The sequence below is a fragment of the Poecilia mexicana genome, unplaced genomic scaffold (genome assembly GCF_051168715.1).
Source record: "Poecilia mexicana isolate PSO_F unplaced genomic scaffold, ASM5116871v1 scaffold_15, whole genome shotgun sequence".
NCBI classification, from domain to species: Eukaryota; Metazoa; Chordata; class Actinopteri; order Cyprinodontiformes; family Poeciliidae; genus Poecilia; species Poecilia mexicana.
Window position 1 is genome coordinate 5415882 of NW_028263384.1, and position 21363 is coordinate 5437244.

Consider the following 21363-nt stretch of genomic DNA (forward strand, 5'->3'; position numbering starts at 1 on the left):
TTTGAAAACATTGATGATGACCTCTGAAAGCTTTTTTTAATATCTTTAAAGTGACAGCAACACAAGTCAAATGTTTTACTGCACAGATGCTTGACACCAATTTAACTAGATTTGAAGAACGCCACTCAGGTCCAGTCAGTAAGCTCAGGCCTGTCACAATAAACAATAAATCAATTAATCGCATCATAAATTAAAAGAATTTCAATCATTTTCATTTGCTTGATTTATCGTTTTTTTTTTTTGTCTTTCATTTTTACCAAAAACTGAATGATAAAAGTATTCGGTCTGGTCTCAATTAGCCTCTTTTGAAAGATAGTAAACAGAAATGTCATAATTCATTTTATTTGTTGTTTCTTTATTTATTTTTTTATTTTCAAATGTCTTCCAGTTCCAGTGTTTAAATGGTCATTAGAATTTAATAGAATTTTATTGATCCTTGAGAACATGTTTTTGCATTATTGTGCCATTATTACATGAAAATGGTCTCAAAACAACAATATTATAATTTATCGTAATAAGTTGTGGGACAATTTATCATCTAACAAATTTGTTATTGTGACAGGCCTAATAACGTCTCTTATTTGTCTTATCTTCTTGAATATGTAAATAAGCAACATATTTACATAATATGTAAATATGTTGCATATTTACAACATATGCAACATGTTGTAAATATGTTGCATAAATTAAATGACCACTACAAAAAATAACATAAAATAAAATACACCACCAAAATATATATTTTATACATTTATGAGTACAGCTAAGAGCCATATGAAAATCTGCCACTGCATATTCACCACATACACAAGTTTAAAAAGCCCAGTAGCCTCATCAGAAACTGTGAAGACAGAATATTTGATAAGTTATGTTAAAAAAAACAAACAAACAAAAAGAGCGTTCATACCTGGTAGAGGCAGAGGCAGAGCAGGAAGAGCAGCATGTAGATGATCTTGTAAGCAACTAGTTTTCCAGCAAAGGAGACCATGATGAACATCCCTCCACAAACATAGATCCAGTATTTGGCATAGCAGCTCATCACCATGCCTCCCAGAACCTTCAGCACCGATTCACTACCAGCGCCCAGTTCTGAGAAAGATGGGAGAGTCCAGACAAAAAGAGGCAACGGAAGGTAAACAACCAGCAAAAAGTAAATCCTCAAGAAATAGTTTATTTGTAACGGGAGGAATGCTTGGGGGGAAACTGTAACAGCACACATCGTCACTCATGATGCAGCTATGCATTTGAGATGATGTGCAACAATCCAGCTCCCCAGCAAGGCCAGCCCAAGGCTGAATGGGGCCTTAAGAGAAGTCTACTTTGGGGGCCTACTTCCTGTTCAGAGCATAAACCACCACTAACAAGAGTTTCAATGCAAAATTAATCTGGGAGAGAGGGCTAATTTGCATAGCATTAACTATTTTACAAAGATTTAATTTCTTAGCCTTAAAAATGTAAAGTGGCAATCTGCATAGACAGCCTACACTGGCCGATTGCACTGCTCCAGAGGTGAATATTCCAAGAACTGCAAAAACACAAAATCTCACCAAGTATTTTCGATCCAGCTTCTAGTGCAACTATCTTAGAACACCTGAAATAAGACAAAACTAATTTACAAGTAACTTTTCAGCAATATATCCGAGCTTGTTTTAAGTCAATAACTCCTTAATATTGATGAAACATTACAAGTTCCATGACATATTATTTCACTTATGACAAGAAACCTTTCCAGTGTTATAAGTGAAATAATCTGACAATGGAGAATTTACTTTTTCATCAACATTAAGGAATTATTGACTACAAGCTCCCTATGGTTTGCTGTAGAGTAAAAATGTAAGTTACTTTTGTCTTATTTTGAGTGTATGAAGGTATTTGCCATAGAAACTAGATCAAAATTTCTTTGCAAAATTTTGTGTTTTTGCAGTGAGGAGACACAAAAACACAAATAGGCGTTGTGCAGGTGTGCAGGGTTTGTTTCCAGAATCGTTGTTACCTTTTGTAGTGACTTCCTGTAGGGGTGTAGACATTTTGCTCTTCCTCCTGAAATTCTCCTTCACTGACTGACGTACCAGCAGCCAGAAGGTCAAGGTAAACAGCAGCTGGGAAGAGAAACAGGGAAATGATGGATCAACATTAAATAAAAAGATCAATTAATAAATATTTCACCAATTAAAAACAGTCATTAAAATTTCTCTGCTGACCAGTGTAAGTACTGAAGGTCTGGAGTTTAAATTAGGGAATAATAATACACTGTGAGATGGGGACCAGCCCAGACTTTTGAGGTTTAACTAATTGTGGAGAATGGCTGAAGAACAATCACTTTTATAACAACAGTCTTACCTCAAAGGCTGAAAAATCCCTTGTCTAATAATAGACACACCTTTGTTCCACTTGAAGTGTCATCTTTGTGCCCATATTGGTTTATTCTTGCAGGAGCTCCTCTCTAGGAACTATACTGAATCAGGAAGTGTTGCATTATAATGAGGCACAGCTAGATATTAAATAAAATCCTCATGTATCCACTTCCTGTGCTTGACAAGCCTCATGGGAAACATCAAAAAAGGCAGAATTATGTGGGAGTTTTTCTGCCATAATCCAAGAGCACAGAAAAATTCCCCCACACAGAATTATGTGTTTTGTAGGAACACAGTGCCATTTTATAGCACAGTCAAGTAACTATGTTACCTTAAGTTGTTATAACCCTCTATACAGTATATCGAATGTGACTTGAAACAATTTTGACTTTGTAATCTAACACCTTGAAATTGGGACTCCGCCTCTTTAAAAACTTTTTCTGCTCTTTCTGAAACTCTGCTTCTCTATTAACCCTTTAACGTTTATACCAGCAGTGTACTGAGAAGTAGCTTGTGTAATGAGCTCAGCTGATTAGCAGTTCCAACAGATATTTGCTAATTGCTGCTGACTAGTCTGAAGGAGCTGAGAGGGGGAGTGCTGAGGTAGAAACTCTGAAACTGTCCATGAAGGTGTTTTGCATAATTGAATGGTTGCCATGGAGATTAAAGGATTTCTCAAACATGCATGAAGGAATCAAAGGAACGCTCCAGATATATTTTTGACATTATAACAAAATTTAAATTCGATTCAACATAATTCTGCCCCTTTAAGGTGCAGGTTCTGCTTTATCTGCCAACCAGAACGTAGAACTGTTCTTTGGCTCGACTCACACCTTACCATAGCTCCCAGTCTGAGGCAGGGATACTGGGCTCTGTCCAGGCCCAGCTGTCTGAGGCTCATGGTCCCCACCTTGGTGGGCAGGATGGACTCCAGCTCCATGGCCCAGACATACTGCAGACAGCACAAAGCCAGGCCGTAGAGCAGGATGAACGGAGAGCACAGTGTGGCTGCATGGCGTCTGCATAAATGAGACAAACTCAGATGAAACAGAAGCTTTATGCAGGTTCAGACACAAACAAAACACACTGGAATACTTTGAAAATATAAACTTAAAAGTCATTTTAAACAGGTGTAAGATTTGAAAACCTAACATGAAAACATAAAACTTTTTTAAGACATCAGAAAGATAATTTTTTAAAATCTAATTTAGGAAAAAAATGGTAAATGGCCTACAGTTGTACCATTATCAATTCTAGGGAGTCAAGAGCAGCTTCCACTACATCCAGTCATTCACCCATTCACACACACACACTCATGGTGATGAGCTACAGTAGCCACAGCTACAGTGTGGCAGAAGGGAGTTGTCAGCAGGCAAGTAAGGTGACATGCCTTGTCCAAGGACACAATGACGGAGACGAACAGAGTGAGGGTACGAAGCAACAACCCAACGGTTGCAGAACAAAACCCAACTTCCTGAGCCACCATCTGTTTCAGCAGAACAGCTAACACATGTGTCATTATGCAATAACAACACAGCACGGAACAAAACGTACCACCACACAACAGTGCGGCTAATAAACAGAAGGTCAAAAGGCCGAATCACATAAAAATCTATTCAGTTTATCAGGAACCCAGCTACGTGTGGATGAGGCCAGAGTCCCGGGTGTCGTTGGTACCTGGAGCGCAGCATCCAGATGAGACACGCCCACAGCAGCAGAACAAACGTCAGCCAGCTGTGGTAGGTGATGCTCCACACCTAGACGACACAAAACAGGCTGAGTAAGAACCACACACTGGATCAGCATGAGCCAGAGGGAAGGGACAGCTAGGCCAGTGTTCTGTGGAGACACTCGTTCAGCGTATTCAGTAAGAAAACCTGGTCAGTGTGAATACAACAGCCTTTAGAATAAATAAATGGTCTGCTTTTAAAAGTACTGAAATAGTTGAATCAAATATGTCAGAGGTTTAGAGGTTTCTACAGTACAAATCTGAAATGTTTCTATATGAAAGCCACTTGATTTGGTCTGGGTTGCTCTCTGACCAGCTGTTAGCTTAGCACAACAGACCAAAGCTGAGGTCATTACGTTACGTTACCTACTGCAGGTAAGATACTAACAGCTCATTACCGCTCCACAGAACAGCAAAGAGAGCCAAACTGTCCCTTTAAAGATTCAAACCGTCACAATAAAGAATCAACAACCCTGACGCCTGCACTGTTCTCCACATCATTAGCTAAGATCAATGCTACGGCGGTGTTAGTGAGACGTCATGGTTACCATCATGGCTATGAGAGCACAGACGTAACTCTGCTGCATGACCACCCGTCCCAGCAGGAAGAACGGGCTCTCACTCAGCTGTCCTCCGGGGGCCGCAGTGACACCTGCAACAAGAGAACAGGGGGCGTTAGCATGATGTGGGGGCTGCTGGACTTCAGAACTACTCTAGAGGGAGTGGTAGCTGATGACATGAGCCATCACAACAGGATCCACTGGGTTCATCTGGCCAACAGATTCAGTTCTGTCTAATGCCTCCTGTCACCATCAGTCACTGTCAGTCAGCAGCCTGCCTGAAACATAATGATGGATCTGCAGTGGAGCTGCAGCATCCTGCCAGACACATTACACACAGGCTGGTGGGATCAGTTTAGAGGAGCTGACTGGATTTATTGGCTCTGAAGATCTGTAACGAACTGTCAGTATGAATAATTCCACCCTGGGTGAGGGGGGGTTTGGGTGTGATACCTTGTTGTCCGGTGTGGGACCAGTGGAGCACAGCTCAGCTTATAAGGCCAAGACAGAAACTGGTGAAGCCACCTGGTGACTAGTAACACAGAGATGTTCCAGTTTCCAGTCTTCATCAAATGTTTTAGTGATTTAAAGCTCCAGTATGTAACTTTTATCTTTTTTTTTTTTACATATTTGTTAAAGCTGTCACCATGTCATGACAGTATGATGTGATACAGATAATCTGTGAAAAGTTCCATCTCCTCCTTGAGCTGCTATTGCCGTCTGAAGAAATGCACCGCCCCCAACCAAAAACAACCAATCAGAGCCAGAAGGCGGGTCTTATTGCTGTCAATCAACCTCATGTTCTCGTGGCTAAATGTGCCAGTGGTGGAGAAACAACTGACAGGAAAACTGTTTATCTGCTTTTATTGGAAGCCATTCTAACTAGCTCTAGCATTCATGAAGGCCTATGCTAGCAGCAGCGTAGCAAAGACAGCACTAAGACCCGCCTCCTGGCTCTGATTGGTTGTTTCTAGTTGGCACCGAGAGAAGGCAGAGGAGCTAATTTTTTTCCCACAAATTATCAGTCTCATACCACACTGTCACAACATAGTGACAGTTTTAATAAATATACTTTAAAAAATTCTTTTTTTATATATAAAAGTTAATTACAGCAGCTTCTTTAGAAATAAAAGAGGTTTGAATGAAAGATGTGAGCCATAAGAACCTGACTGATGTTCTCCAGTCGTAGTTTCCTCTGGACCTTCTGCTTCGATGGACACCAGGGTGATCTGAAACAAACAGCCAAACACAAACTCTTTTCAATCCTGACATGTTTCTTCAACAATATATTAAAAGAAAGATCCATACAAATACTGAGCAAAGCCGTTAGGAACCAGTTAGTGGATAACTCATAAGACAAACAGACCAGGTATGGAAATGATTCCCTTTCCTAGGAGCAGACATGTTCAGTATTGGCACCAGAAGGCAGATTTTTTTCTTTTTTGGCTAAAACCCATTTCCAAGCAAAAAGAGTTCAGTTCAAGTGTAGACTCCTTGTTTCAGCCAGCTGACCAGCAGTCCGAAGCAGCAGGTGCTGAAAAGGAGACTCAGATTTAGAGGAGTTGCTTGGTACCATCGAGAGCACCGCTCATCACGAAGGGGAGGATTTATCTCATTTTACTGAACTTCTCTTGTCCCATCTGAGCTTCCATACAAAATGAAAATAACTAGTTGTCAGGGTAAGGACAGGGACAGTTAAAGAAATAGTTAGATTTTTTTAAGTGATGGTTGGAAAGTTATTATATGAACATTTCAGTCATTTGAAACAGTTAAAATCAGCAAACGGATCTCTAATCTCTGCTCTGAAATAGGGATTGGCGATATGGAATTAAAGTTTTATCACAATATTTTGTCGTACTCCTGTGATAATAATAAAAGGAACAATAATACCTATTTATTAGTTCTTTTCTTTTAGGCAACAATCACATGGTAATCACATTTCCATAAACAAATTCTGATCTAGAAAAAAATTGCAATACGCTTGTTTTGGACACCGATCACATAAAGGTATGTGATTTGTATTACTAAAATACTCCATTTAATCATATTTTCAAATTTATTGATTTTTTATATATATATTCTCAATGGAAAAACTTATTTTTTCCTCTCATTTTAAAAATTTATCATCACAACAATACATCAAAATTCTTGGGATTAGAGGAAATTCATCACGATAAATGCCGAACAATTTGATAAATTCCCAGCCCAACCCTGAATCTTGGTCAAAGGTCAGACCGGGTGAAAGTATTTGCACCCTGGGGGTATCATCCAGGATGCAGAGGTACAAGACTCCTTGCGGCTCCAGCGGCTCGGTAAATTCCCCAGAGTTACGCAGAGGCAAGACAAACGATCAGAGCCGTCTGACACACCTGTTATGGTCTGTAATTATAATATCAGGACAGAACAGGATGAATGGTTATTCACTGTGAACTCTTAAAGAACAGCTTTTCTCGACTCTGAAGAACAAAGCAACGTTCAAGCAGCCAGTTTTAAACTGCAGAATAAACAAAAATACTTTTATTTTTTTCTTAAATCAATGACATTCCCACATTCAGTGGCTCTGATGACCCTCGTTGCTGTGGGAAACCACTTGCAGCCGGCGGTAAAACCCATCGCTCCCCTCCATGGTGCCATCCAAACATCTCTGCTCCTTACAATCAAACCACCTCCACACCCACCTGTGGTCTTGCAGGTGAACCACAAGCATCCAGACGGCAGTTTTCCGTCTGGCTGCTCCTGCTGAACTCTGTTCGTCAGTGTTTGCAGAAGGGGACTAGAATATCTCGGTGTGTGAATACTTTTACGTATCAGTGTAGCTGACAGAGACGCAGCTACCCCTACCTGTGTCTCGTCTTCGCAGTCGTCTTTTGGTTGATTCCAGGACTTTAACTCGACCAGTTCTTCCGCTGATGCTTTTCGTTTCTCCTGCTGGGAAGAAACGCAACGTTAAAGAAGAAACATCAAACCAGCTGCTGTTTCTCTGGGGACATCCGAACAACTCCTGTGAGATTGTTTCATTCAGGAATCTGCATCTAATTGGCTAGATTCTTTAACATTGAGGTCAAAGGTCATTTCTTTTCTGTCGTCCAGACTGTTTGAACACTTGACATCTGCACCACCTTCTCGCCAACGTGCTTGTGGGAGAACAAATACTTCCCTGAGCAACATTCTGGAGAGTTTTAAATAATTACAATGTCATTTATTAAAAATGTAAACAGATCTTATAATATTAAGATAATTTGCATTGTATGGTGAGACAAGTTGGTGCTATTATAATGATCTCAGATAGGAAGGTGTGTGTTTTAAGCCTGACCTGCTGTATCTGTGTTTTAGATTTAATGTGAAATATTAAGAAAGGAAGTTTTTCTCGATTTTCTTGTTTTCTGACCGAGTCTGGGCTGGTTGGGCTGCTGAGGGACCAGTCACCGCTAACGCTGACCCACTCTGACCACCCCAGTAGTGTCCAAACTTTGTGTCACAAGGGGCAAAACTACATATAATTCTTAGAAAAATAATATTTATTTAATATACATAATATTTAAGAAATATATATTTTTAATAGTATTTTTTAAAATACTATCTATCTATTTTTGAAATAGTACAGTATAAAGGCTGAGTTAAAATAGTATTTTAAAAAAATAAAACAATATATATATTTTTGTTTAAAAAAATAATAAAATTGTGATTTTTTTTATTTTCTTTCACCAGCCAAACAGCAAATTTAGCATACGATTGATTAAATAAAGTAGTCAGATTTTCTGTAGGAAAGGGAAATGTAAATCATTGTAGAGCCGAAAAAGGTTCTACACATTTGTCTTATTAACAGAGTGAGATCAACTCAGTTCATAAGTTAAGGATGTAAAACAAGAGAAAACAAAAGTCTGTTTTCAACAGGATCCGAGTCACTATTTCTTCGAAAACACTTATTAAAATTTCCCCCCTTTGGGGATCAATAAAGTATCATTATCTTATCTTATTAGCCAAGTTTAACAAATGGCGCCGAAGTCACATTTTGAACACTTTGGACGTTCTGGAGTCTTTACAAAACTTTTTCCATCCAGCACCATGTTTTCAAGGTACTGAAATGATGACATCATCATTTCTGAAATTATATCATCATTTCAGTACCATCACGTGAATGTTTAACAGAAACACTTAGAAGGTTCTGGTGTGGGATCCATAATGGTGCTGTTTGTACCTGGTTAGTCCCAGCATGCAGTCCTGATTTGATAACCGCTGCCACGGTAACGTAGAGGACCAGCAGAATTCCTGGGTTAACATAAACCGGCCAATCATAGTTGGGATTGAGGATGAGGTCATCAGGCGTGGAGCAGTTTCCGGGTATGATGATGTCCTTCAGACCAAACAGTCTAGACAGAAACACAGAGAGAAAGATCCAGACAATTAACACTGTGATCACAAACAAATACAAAGCATCAAGAACGCTGGGATTAGTGGATGTGAGAGTGAGGTGCTAATGAGGAATCAAATGAAAAACATTAAAAGCTGTAAATGTAACCTTAGTAAGTGTCTGCCAGGTTCTAATCGTTTTGATCTTTTCATTATAGTTTAGTTTTATTTCACTGTGACTTCTTGTTTGTCTAATTCAATTAGTTTTTATCAGTTCTTATAAGCTTAACATTGTTTAGTTTAAGTTCAGTTTTTATGAGTTTTAGTACTATTTTTAGTTTTTAATTCTTTGGCTCATTTTTAGGTGCAGAATTCAAAAAGGTCAAGTATTGTATTATGACTATGTATACATGGTTTTTGTGACGTATACTCAGCAGAAAATATTATCTTTAAAAAATTATTTGATTATTGTTGAACAACCAACTGACTTGTGTTTTCTTTCAGCTTTTGGAGTTGCTATTTTGCAGACTAAGTACCACCAGGTGGTTTATGAACTGCCCTAATTTGCCAACAGCTGACATAAACGGATTGTAAGAGGAAAAAAAAATCTACTTCACATTAGTTTGAAATAAAAATACACCTATAAATATGAAAGTAAAGGATATTATATCTCTAATTTCAGTATGTCTTACTTAGTTTTATAAACGCATGACAGTTCCAGTTAAGAGTTTTTTTCTCATTATCGTTTTTATTCATTTCAGTTGACAAAAAAAATTTTTCATCTTCAGTTTTTGTTTTTCTTAATTACTGTTAGTTAACTGGAATAACCTCGGTGCCAGTGTGAATCATTCATCAGCATAATGCTTCCAATAACTGAGATGAGTGATATATTGTGTCTAGTTGTTGGTAAAGTCTAATTAAGGGATTCTGCACTATTTTCTCAAACCAGTTTGTAGAACCAGAAACCCAACCTCTGGGAACCCAGGTGAATCATACATTTTTTCTTGTTTGCTTCTAAGTAAGACTTTTTCTGCTACAATCTTTCTAAATTTTAAAGGAAGCAATAGTAAGCAGCATGTTGCGCTGCAGGCTCACCTGGCCCACAGGCTGTGTGGAGGGAAGAGACCCTGGCCCAGCAGACTCTGGTACAAGTACAGGCAGACCAGGTGGCCGGCAGCGAAGAAGCCCACCATCACACACAGTGCATTAAACCCCAGGTGGCTGATGGGTAGATGGCACGCCCACCATGTGCACACACCAATGAACAGGAGGAAGTAAAGTGCTGAGAAGGCAGAGGGCAGTGTGATCCCTGGGGTGGGAAGAACAAGAGACATGTTAAACATCTACAGAAAGACAATGACACAAACACAGAATGAAGCTCACACTTTAAAAAATGTGTCAAATAACTGAATTAGGTTTGTTGAATCTACTTTTGTTTAATATGACCACTTAATAAATTTCATATATGTACTTGGATAAACTTCATTTGATTATTTGAAACAATTTTTTTTTAATTGGATCTGTTTCTTTTTTCAGAATAACCAGGTTCTTCAGTTAGCCAACAGTTAGCCTACAGTCTGCTAGGAGTCTTCTAAAAGTCTGCTAGGAGTCTTCTAAAAGTCAGCTAGTAGTCTGCCAACAGTGCCAACAGTCTCCTAACAGTCTGCTAGCAGTCTGCTAACAGTCTGCTAAAAGTTAGCCAACCGTCTGCTAACAATCTGCAGGGGTCGAAAGGAGGATCTTCCTTTAGAAGATCCTTTAGATCTTCTGAGGGGATCTTTAGTCCCTTAGACTAAAGGAAGATCCCTGCAGACTCACCCTGACATAGAGGCCACTGAGCCTATAGGATCTGCTGCTAATGCACATCACTATGCATTATTGGACTGCTGCCCTGGTCTCATGCTCCATCTAAGCTCCAGCAATTACACACACCTGCTGTTTATAACCATGGCTGAGCTGTCAGTGGAGCTAAGGTTTCATTTAGCCAACATGCCTCTGCAGCTCTCTCTCTCTGAGTCTGTGTTTCCATGCTAGCTTGTTTCTAGAATCCCTTTTCATTGGTTGCTGAACTTGGATCTAGAAGGATGGAAGCTCCTGGCCTTTTGTAAAAATGGCTAGGAAATAGTTTTGGTTAGATCCTTCTGTGTTTTTAATGCTAACTTAGAGTTTTCCAGTGAGCTGGGGCTCATACCAGTAAATTAGCAGCCACTCACTTTTTATTAGTAGCAAGTATTAGTTAAGAGAGTCATTTAGAGTAGGAAACTTTTTAACACAGTGTTTTTGGAAAGTATTTGTTGCTCTGCCTTGTAGCATTACAGCCATTATGTCAATAGCATGTCCATGCCTGTTTGACAGAGCAAATTCTTTTCTGTGACAACCCTCCAAACACGAAAGGAAATCTTAAGACATACATTATATTGCCAAAAATATTTGCTCTCCTGCCTTGACTCACATATGAGCTTAAGTGACATCACATTCCGAATGCACAGGGCAATATGATGTTGGTCCACTTTTTGTTGCTAGAACAGCTTCAACTCTTCTGTGAAGGCTGACCACAAGGTCGAGGAGTGTTTATGGGGATTTTTGACCATTCTTCCAGAACTCCATTTGTGAGGTCACAAACTGATGTTGGAGGCCTGGCTCTCAGGCTCTCCTCTAATTCATCCCAAAGGTGTTCTATCAGGTTGAGGTCAGGACTCTGTGCAGGTCAGTCAAGTTCATCCACATCAGACTCTGCAATCCGTGTCTTTATGGACCTTGCTTTGTGGACAGTCATGTTGGGAGGGTCCAAGCTCCAAATTGTTCCCACTAAGTTGGGAACATGGAATTGTCCAAAATGTCTTGGTATGATGAAGCATTCAGAGTTCCTTTCACTGGAACTAAGGGGTCAAGCCCAGCTCCTGAATAACAAGCCCACACCATAATCCCCCCCTCCACCAAACTTTACACTTGGCACAATGCAGTCAGACAAGTACTGTTGTCCTGGAAACCACCAAACCCAGACTCATCCATCAGATTGCCAGATGGAGAACTGCGATTCATCATTCCAGAGAACGGGCCTCCACTGTTATAGAGTCCAGTGGTGGCGTGCTGTACACCACTGCATCCAAAGCTTTGTATCGCACTTGGTGTTTTATGACTTGCATTTAGCTGGTCACCATGGAAACCCATTCCATGAAGCTCTCTATACACTGTTCTTGAGCTCATCTGAAGGCCACATGAAGTTTGGAGGTCTGTAGTGACTGACCCTGCAGAAAGTTGGCGACCTCTTTACACTATGCGCTTCAGTATCCGCTGACCTTGCTCCGTCAGTTTACATGGCCTAACACTTTGTAGCTGAGTTGCTGTCGTTTCCAAACACTTCCATTAATATAGCTGACAGTTGACTGTGGAATATTTAGGAGCGAGGAAATTTCACAACTGGATTTGTTGCACAGGTGGCGTCCTATCACCGTTACACGCTGGAATTCACTGAGCTCCAGAGAGAGAGTCAATCTTTAACAAATGTTTGTAGAAACAGTCTGCATGCCGAGGTTCTTCACTGATCATTTGGATGGATGAGCAAATACTTTTGGCCATATAGTGTATGAATTAGATCTAAATGCAAAATAATAAAACATTCCAGCTTTTATAAACCAACATGAAATTTGATATTTGTCTTTTTGGGATTTTTTCAAATTCAAACTGAATATTTTTATTGTTATTTGCAAGCTTCAAGAAGTGTCAATGACAAAACATTAAAATGCCTTTGTACTGTGAGACATTCACTCGCTGAACATGTGAACAATGACTGGATTTCATTTGATCTTATTGTCTCAAGCTGTTGAATCCAGTGCAGGGGGCTTGAGCCCGTCTCCAGAGGTCAAAGGGCAATATATGGACATCCTTTTAAATTACTCGCTGTAATGCTTTCACTGCCAGAGAACAGCCTGTCCAGGTAAGCTACACAGCATAATGAGTCAACTCAGCTGTTCAGTGGTAACATGCGATGGAAACATAACATGAAGCAGACTTTACCCGCCAAACCCAGCAGGACGACGACCATGACTCTGCCCAGGTCCCGCAGGATTTTCAACACTTTGACTTTGAGACCTTCTGCCAGCTGCTTGGCTCTGGTTGCTGTGGAAACCTCGTCAGGGTCACCGTTTGACGACCTTTCCTCTTCCTCCACCTCTTCATCAACTGATGACTCTTCCTCCTCCTCCCCATTCTCTGTTGTTGTATCTGCAGATTCCTCTTCAAGCTAGTTAGTGGGAGGAAAGGTTTCATAAAGCTAGTTACCTCTGAGGTGAGACAAAAATTCAACCAATCAGAGTAGAGACAAGATATGACCAAGCTCTGCTCTGCTGTAGGGTGCTGTGTTTTATATGGACTAAAATCTGATTTTACTATAGTCAATAAAACATCCAACTAGTTCTTGGTGTTGTTACACTTTAACAGGAGTTCAGTTGCATAAGAAAGTGAAGATACAGCAGTTAATTTAAAGGTTGTGGCTGCTGAGGGGTAAAGTGAGTAACCCTCCTCATGTTTGACACATGGTTCCTAAATCAATGTGTTTGCAGCATTAGCAATCCACTCTCAGCAGGACAGCAGCGGACCCAGCTCCAACAGAACAACCAGGCCTTCCAGCCTCTGCAGTGTTCAGAAACCAATCTGTATAAAGAAATCCTGAAAACCCTCTGGGTCTGAAGCAGGGTGTCAAATTGCAACATTTCTGCTTCAAGACTGAATCAAATATCAGCTGGTCCTTATGCAGAACTTAAGGACCCGCTGAGGAGGATTGTGGAAATGTTGAGTCCTTTTCTTTTCATAACCAAATGTCAGACTGACACTTGTGTGAGTTGGAAGGCTGAACCCACCTTCACTAAATGTGTTCCTTTGACGTTCTGAAGGGTTCTTTAAATTTGAATTCTGGATGTTTTCACTTTTAATATGACCACGATTTAAACTAGAGTTGCACCGATCTGATATCAATACCTGTTATCTGTGAAGCTACTTAAAAAAAAAAAATCTAGACAACGTGTCCGATTCATACGGGCAGATCTGTTCAGTATAATTCTATGCTTTGTGCTCCGAGCGACGGCGTGCTTTATTATTTATTTATTTATGTGTGCTGTATTGGTGCAGAGTTATCAAATAAATTTGTAAGTCATTTATGTCATTTATGCCTATGTTTAAGAAAATAAATGTTTTAAGTCAATTCAGCTCTGTTTTTCTGTATCGGATCAGCATCGGCCGATACTAAACCTCAGATGTCTGTATCAGTATCGAAAATGAAGCATCCTTAATTCAAAATAAATAATGAGTTTCACACTGGTCTTCCCAAAGCCTCACAAAGATTTTAATAATCAGAGTAAATGGGTTGAATCTTGTGAATTTTATGAAGGTTTTTTAAAAACTGAACAGCGGTCTAATTAATATAATTTACCTTCTTTTATATTACATTCTAATTTCCTCAAATAGGCCGTCACACACCATACAGAGACTTACTGATGTTATGTTGGCTGCAGCCACCATTTCTCTGTTCCTGACCAATCTGCTGCAGAGGACAATATTAACAAGTGACACCACACACACTCCTACATCCGGACACAGGAGACGGAGCACATTCCAGGGATCCTCCAAGGGAAGCCTGCAACACACATGCATATGAAGTAAGCACAAAGCGTCAGCAGTACCTTTTATACTTTACTCTAATTGTTTATGGTGTCTAACACACACACACCTGGACAGTCCAATGTGTCTGGTTATGGTCTCCCATTGTGAACAGTTATATCCTATTGCAGTGTTGAGGGGAGCGTATGTGTACAGAACTGTCTGGAAACATATATGAGCCAGAACAAACAGCAGACTGGTGCAAAATACCGTTTTAATAAAGCGACCAGTGTGACCTGAAAGACAGGAAACAGAAAAAAAAAGAAACAGTGTTTAATCTGCAAGCAAGTATTAAAAGATGCAATATAGCATGTCTAAGTGCTGCATGACTGCAGGGCATCAGAAAATTATATAACGGTGATGTCGTACATTAACCCACATTTTCTCAACCATTTCTTTATTCTTATTTACTGTCTCTACCACTCTCCATGACCTTTAACATCGCTATTACTAAGCACATTGACTGTGGACATCAAGGACAGATCATCTAACTACAGAATATTACTGATACGCAGTTCAAAAGCTCAACACTTGAAATATAATATCCTACCAAGCAGTGCAGCTCTATGCAGCTACCATGATTAGTATCTCTGTACAATCCTTCAGTCCTGCTTTTTCCTACCTATTAGGAGGATTTCAGTGTTTCAGTTACTTTCTCAGTGTGTCAGAGGTAAATGACTCCTTCTGCTCCTTCACCTCCACCCTGGATATCTGTTGTTATTTCACTAGCAGTTGGAAGAATATTTGCTGTTATGTCTTCTACGTTGGCCAAAATGATCAACAACAATTCTTCATGAGTTGTAATCAACTTGTCTTATGGTGCATTCACACCAGCCCTGTTTAGTCCACTTTAGTCAAACTCTAGTTCATTTGTATGGAAAATCTGTTTCGTTTGGGGAGGTGTCAATACGTAACCGAACTCTGATGCAGACCATAAAAGCGAACTCTGGCCCGCCTACAAACCTCGGTCTCTGTTAATTTGAAGTGAACTCTGGTGCAGTTTGAATGAGTTTGTGGATACAAGTGGACCAGAGAACTCTCCAAAAGCAGGAAGCGGACTACAGCACAAGGCATCCTGGGTAACTACAGCAAAAACAAACGAATGAGTCTAGTACTACAGGGTTTTACAGAGGTTTTCGTGTCGCTTCCTTCAGTGGTTCTTGGTTCTTCACCAACAAAGGCGGAGAGGGGAACAGGTTTTCCATCTAGTTTGGATCATTTGACACAGGTTAGTGTAAAAGAGAACCGCACCAGCAGAAAATGTGGCAACTGTTGCAATTTTGGTCTCCAGTGGAACTTTTACGTTGCTAAAGTTATTGAAGTCTAGCCAGAGTCTGTTTGTTTCAGTTTGTCAACAAGAATCTGGCATGCTCTACAGTAGAACATGTATGGGCTAATCGATAGGTGTCGTGAGAGGCTTCTGTCCTGTGTGTTTTAGATGTGTACCTGCTGTTGTTTCCTCTGCCTACACAGAATTAGAGCTGCCTCCAGTACAGTCAAAGTGGTGGCATTTTCTTGGAGGCTGTATCTGAACCGTACCTTTCTGTTGCTGATATGTGTGGGTTGCTGATTGGTCAACCATATGTGAGAATGTGTGATTGACTCATTTGCTAAGAGAGGCGGGGTTCACCCCGGACAGGTCGCCAGTCCACCGCAGGTCAATGTGTTGCCTGTATGTTGCATGTATGTGCAGTGTCTGAACCTAGTGTGCCAAAACCTTTACATCTGTGAGACTCTTCAAAGGCCTGAAGGTGGGCCATCATGCCATTACATACTGACTCTGAGAACAAAGTGGATGGTGAGGGAGAGAACATCCTGTTTATTTTCCTGCACTCTGTTTTGCTATTGTACCTCTGGAGGGAAGTAGTCAGAGGTGTGAGCCTGGCACGCTCTGCAGTAGCACATGTGTGGGCCAATCGGTGTCGTGAGAGGCTTCTGTCCTGTGTGTTTTAGATGTGTACCTGCTGGCTCTGTTGCTTCCTCTGCCTACACATAACTAGAACTGCCTCCAGTACGGTCAAAGTGGTGGCATTTTCTTGGCGGATGTGTCTGGACCGCACCTGATATATGTGATTTTAGATCCAGGGACGATGCTCTCCATGACTTATAGTGGTTTTCATTTTGAAGTGAAGCATCTCAAGGATCATGGTTACAGTTGCACTCATATCTTCTAGTAGATATATAGAAGGTATTGTCTATAGGTCATAGTTGTGTTTTTGTGTTCAGATTGTCAGGGATTAACGATGAGACTCAACACTATTGAGGCAGTGATGATGCGTTCTTGCCCCACCTATTTGCGCCGGCTCCTCCCATTGATTTAATTTGTGTTGCATCATTTGATGATTGCACATCTTGTGAGGATTACTGAGTCAGACGTTGCCTCTTAGTCAGTTTGAAGGAGAGTTCTAGGTCCAACATTCTTTTGGTTGACCGTGCGCCTTATTCTGTCACTTTAGTCCGTACATACTGTCCTCATTCTCAGCAGAATCTAATGATCTGGTTTGCTTTCTTGTACTCTTTCAAAGTGATCATGATCTGAAGGCCTCTCAAAGATTATGTAAAAAACATAATCTTTGACCAAAGATTATGTTTTTCGTAGTTGGTGGTTTGACCAAAGGTCAAAAAGACCTTTGGTCAAACCACCTGTCTAGAACTCCTATTTCAAAATTGGTTCATAGCGAGCTGGTTTGTCTCTTAAATATAAATGTCCCCCAAATAAAAATAAGTCAAATGGGAATATCAAGTTATCAAAGATATTTGCAGCTTTATTTAATTTCACTCAAAGGAGAATCCAACTCTTTGTCTCACAGTGAATCATCGTGACATTACCAAGCTGTGGCAATCCTCTGTACGCAAGCCATGGAAATATCATTACTATATCATTTTATGCTTTGGAGAATTAAAGGAGTAGGTGTTTTATGATGAACTTGGTTATAATGTGAAACAACAAAATTACAAAGTAACATTCCTCACACACTTAAAATATCCTGCAACATTCATAGTTAAAATGTTCTGCATATCGCTCTAATCTTTGCAAACAGTGAAAACATAGACATGTTTGATTTAGATTTACAAATAGACTGTAAAGTGCATCTTAAAGTATTCACAGCGATTCACTTTTTCCACATTTTGTTACGTTGCAGCCGTATTCCAGGTTGTATCAAATTAATCTCTTTTTCTCAAAATTGTTTTGCAAATTTATTACAAAAAAACCCAATAACATTTGGCCGTTCTACAATGCAGGCCTGATTGGTGCTCCAGAGATTGTTGTCCTTCTGGAAGGTTCTCTTCTCTCCTCAGAGAGGCCTTAGTCTCCCTGATGGATCGGATTAGGCAGCTAGCCGGCTCCAGGAAGAGTCCCTCTACTTCCAGACTTCTTCTATTGACCAATGATGGAGGTCGCTGAAACAGCAGAAATGTTTCTGGATCCTTCCCCAGATTTGTGCCTAAAGACAGTCCAGCTTCAGAGGTCTACAGACTACAACTGAATTTATCACAGGTTGACTCAATTTCAATTGTAAAAGCATCTCAGGAATGATCAGCTTCATCAGTTTTGTTGAGCTTCACCAATAAAATATTGTGAAGGCTGTTAATATCTTTTTAAATAAATTTACACTCAAAACACTGAAAAAAAATGTTCCACTGTATCATATTGAGGTATTTGTGTCTAGAATTTTGAAGAGTTTAATTTAAATACAATTTAGAATAAGGCCGTAACATAAAATGTGGAAAAAGTGAAGCGCTGCTAATACTTTCTGGATGCATTGTATCTACAGTCAGTGAGGAAAAAGAAGGCATGTGTAGTAAACTGAAGCTTTGAGCGTTTCTTTTTTAACATGATGTCAGTAAATGAACCCAACCTAAGCTCAGGCAAACCGCCTCCTGAAAGTCAAGCTGCGGACCAAAGCTGGCATTTCAGGAAAAGCAGACAGACGTTGAACTTCTTCTCACACACACACACACACACACACACACACACACACACACACACACACACACACACACACACACATAATCTTACCTCTCACTGTGTATTTGTTTGGGCACAGGAACCATGGCAGCAGCAGTAGATAGAGGAAGTAAACCAGTGACAGCAAGTTGAAGCGAAAAAGACAAGCTGCAAACACAGAAACATCAGTTAGCAGCTTTCTGAGTCTTAGAACATCATTCCTGGGTCATCCTATAACAGCTGAAAAGGAGCGGTTCTAAGAGAACACAGTCAGGACCTGTATGAGCCCAATAAGTGGATATGGGACAATATAAATAACGAACATTCATTTTCATTTTCCTGCCATTGGTGAACGTGTTTCTGGAGGTGGAGGAGGTTGGTTGGATGTTTGGACATGTGACAGTGATGCTGTCCAGGTGGGATGTTTCACTGAAGCAGAGCAACGTCAGAGCTGTTCCCATTGCTTCAAACAAACATTGTGAAGCATCGTGAAAATATAAACTGGTAAATATCAATTGCTTTTCAGCAATATTAATATTGGATCTTGATATTAGTACAGTAGTTTTATATCAGAGCGTCCTCAAACAGGATGAATAAAAAGCTGTTTATTGATGCTGTTCTGTGTCACAATTAATACCAAATAACCCATCTCATGTGACAAAAAGAAAAAAATATCACATGAAGCTTCAGGAAGATTCATGAAATCTTTGTCTGTACTCTGCTAAAGGTCAAAAAACACAATTTCGAAATTGCAGCATTTCCATTGAAATAAAAGAAATAAAATTAAAATTGCACGTGAGTAAACTTGAATGCGATAAATTGTTAAATATAATTGCAGTGGCAGATGCAAACAGCTACATCAAGCTTCATAAGATTGTATTTATAATTCAGCCATGGTGTTAGCGTTCATCTATAGGTCATCAGAGGAGTCATCAGCGTCTTATTCATGCATTGGAGTGATAAGTCCTCATAATAGGGAATGGCAACATATGCGACATTTTGGGGAAAATAATACTCGGCGATTTTAAGTTATGGATTCAACACTTTGGAACGTTTCACAATTTTTTATGAACTATGTGATGCTGTGAGAGTCTGAGTCTGATAGAGCCAGCTGCACATTGTATGAATAAAATCAAAACAAACAATCATCGTCCGACTACTTCCTGTCATCTTCTTTGTGGTTTTCACCAGGAATAACATCCGGGAGTTGATCATGTGATGTGACAATTTGTTTCCATTGCAGTTCTGAAAAATACATCTATTCTGATACGATTGAAAACCTAGCACAACTTTTTATTGAAAAATTTGAGTTTTATTTTATTTAAATTGGAGTGTTTCCATTAAGAGAATTTATTCTTGTAAATTCATTTGTGCGATTTTATGGGTAAGCTGCTGTTTTATGCTCTTTTCACTTCTCTGTAAAATCCAACATTTGCTTACCAAAGTATTTTTTTCTAGAGAAGAAATCAGTGATTCTTGAGAATAGGGACAAAACAGGTCCTATGGATAAAGCATGAAATTTGAATAAAATATACACAAAATATATTTTTTTCAAATATCTAACTAAACTAACCTGGGTCATGTGAGCACAACAATGTATATTTTTCTTTTTTTTGCTGAATATTTTTTTATTTTAAACATTGTCGTCGGTGGATGATGCCTGTAAAAGCCCTTGTCCAGGAGCAGAACTCAATACATTCTTATAGTTTAAAACAATTAAAGAAATACTAAAATTATATATTATGACAATTAAGTATAAGTAGTCATATAAATAATTATAAAAGTATCGATAAATTGAATTAAAAATAATTTTTAGATATTTTCCAACTCCGTTGAAATTTGTCCTTAGTTTTTGTCAACACCGTCAGACATGAAAAGAATGTGAAAAAATCAGGCATTATTGGGGGGCACCAGAACTTCTGAGGACCCCATGACGTTGTCTTTTCTCTTCCTTTGCTAGGAGGGCTAGTTAGCTCCGGTTAGCTTAAGTTATTCTTTAGTTTTTTCTTCTGTTTTATTCCTAAATTGTTTGTCACAACCATGATGTGTCAACTCCATAACTGACAATTTACAAAACTTTGATGAAATTTTGCGAAATAAAAGCTTAATTTTGGTAAACTGTAAAGATTTCATCGACCTGATGAGCTACAATATGGCCTCCTTCAGAATAACATCATATAAATTGAGGTAGTTTGGCATTTCGTCAACTCCGTCAGATGTCAACTCCGTCAGAGTTTTTCTGACTCTTTCAGTGAAATTGTTGTCAAATCTCACTTAATTGTGCAACTAATTCATTTTAATGTATTTTACATGAATTGCATTACTTCACATGTACCAAGTTTTTCATTTTACTCACTAGTTTGTCACCACCTTCAGTTCTGTGTCAACTCCGTCATGCACTGTCAACTCCATCAGATGGACTTTTTCTTGTTTTTTTGTTTTAAATAATATTTATTTTATTTCTTGAGAAGCATTTGTCTGTAAATTGAGTAAAAATATCACTAATGGGGTATTTTAAAAATCATTTTAGATTTATTTTTGTCAGATGGTGATGGCAAAGTTTTGGGTCAGGTCGATTAAAAATGTAATTTTTTTTAAAAAATTCGCAACTGGGAGCCTGTACCTTAGCATCTTCATATTTTCTAAACATTATTTTGTCATATTTGCATACATAAGGTTGAGAAATAATAAAAAAAAATATGGGAAAATTAAAACCCATTTTCTCCCTATTCTCAAGAATCACTGTTATACAACACGGTCCGCTTT

The 21363-nt window shown here is 39.3% G+C and overlaps 1 protein-coding gene across 3 annotated transcripts in view; it reads right to left on the bottom strand.

The window, feature by feature from the left end:
• Positions 1-21363, bottom strand: part of piezo1 (piezo type mechanosensitive ion channel component 1 (Er blood group)) — a 78182-nt gene that overhangs the window by 38571 nt on the left and 18248 nt on the right. For 2 of the 3 annotated variants that reach the window (XM_088012991.1, XM_088012989.1), the window contains exons 2-14: positions 18670-18765; positions 14719-14884; positions 14484-14625; positions 13011-13236; positions 10089-10302; positions 8842-9013; positions 7485-7571; positions 5809-5872; positions 4632-4735; positions 4032-4111; positions 3193-3373; positions 1994-2099; positions 908-1089 (exon numbers count right to left, since the gene is read on the bottom strand). In XM_088012991.1, the coding sequence (XP_087869117.1) occupies positions 908-1089; positions 1994-2099; positions 3193-3373; positions 4032-4111; positions 4632-4735; positions 5809-5872; positions 7485-7571; positions 8842-9013; positions 10089-10302; positions 13011-13236; positions 14484-14625; positions 14719-14884; positions 18670-18765 (1820 nt within the window). The remainder of the gene's footprint in view (positions 1-907; positions 1090-1993; positions 2100-3192; positions 3374-4031; positions 4112-4631; positions 4736-5808; positions 5873-7484; positions 7572-8841; positions 9014-10088; positions 10303-13010; positions 13237-14483; positions 14626-14718; positions 14885-18669; positions 18766-21363) is intronic. The other variant, XM_088012990.1, reaches the window with a different exon arrangement.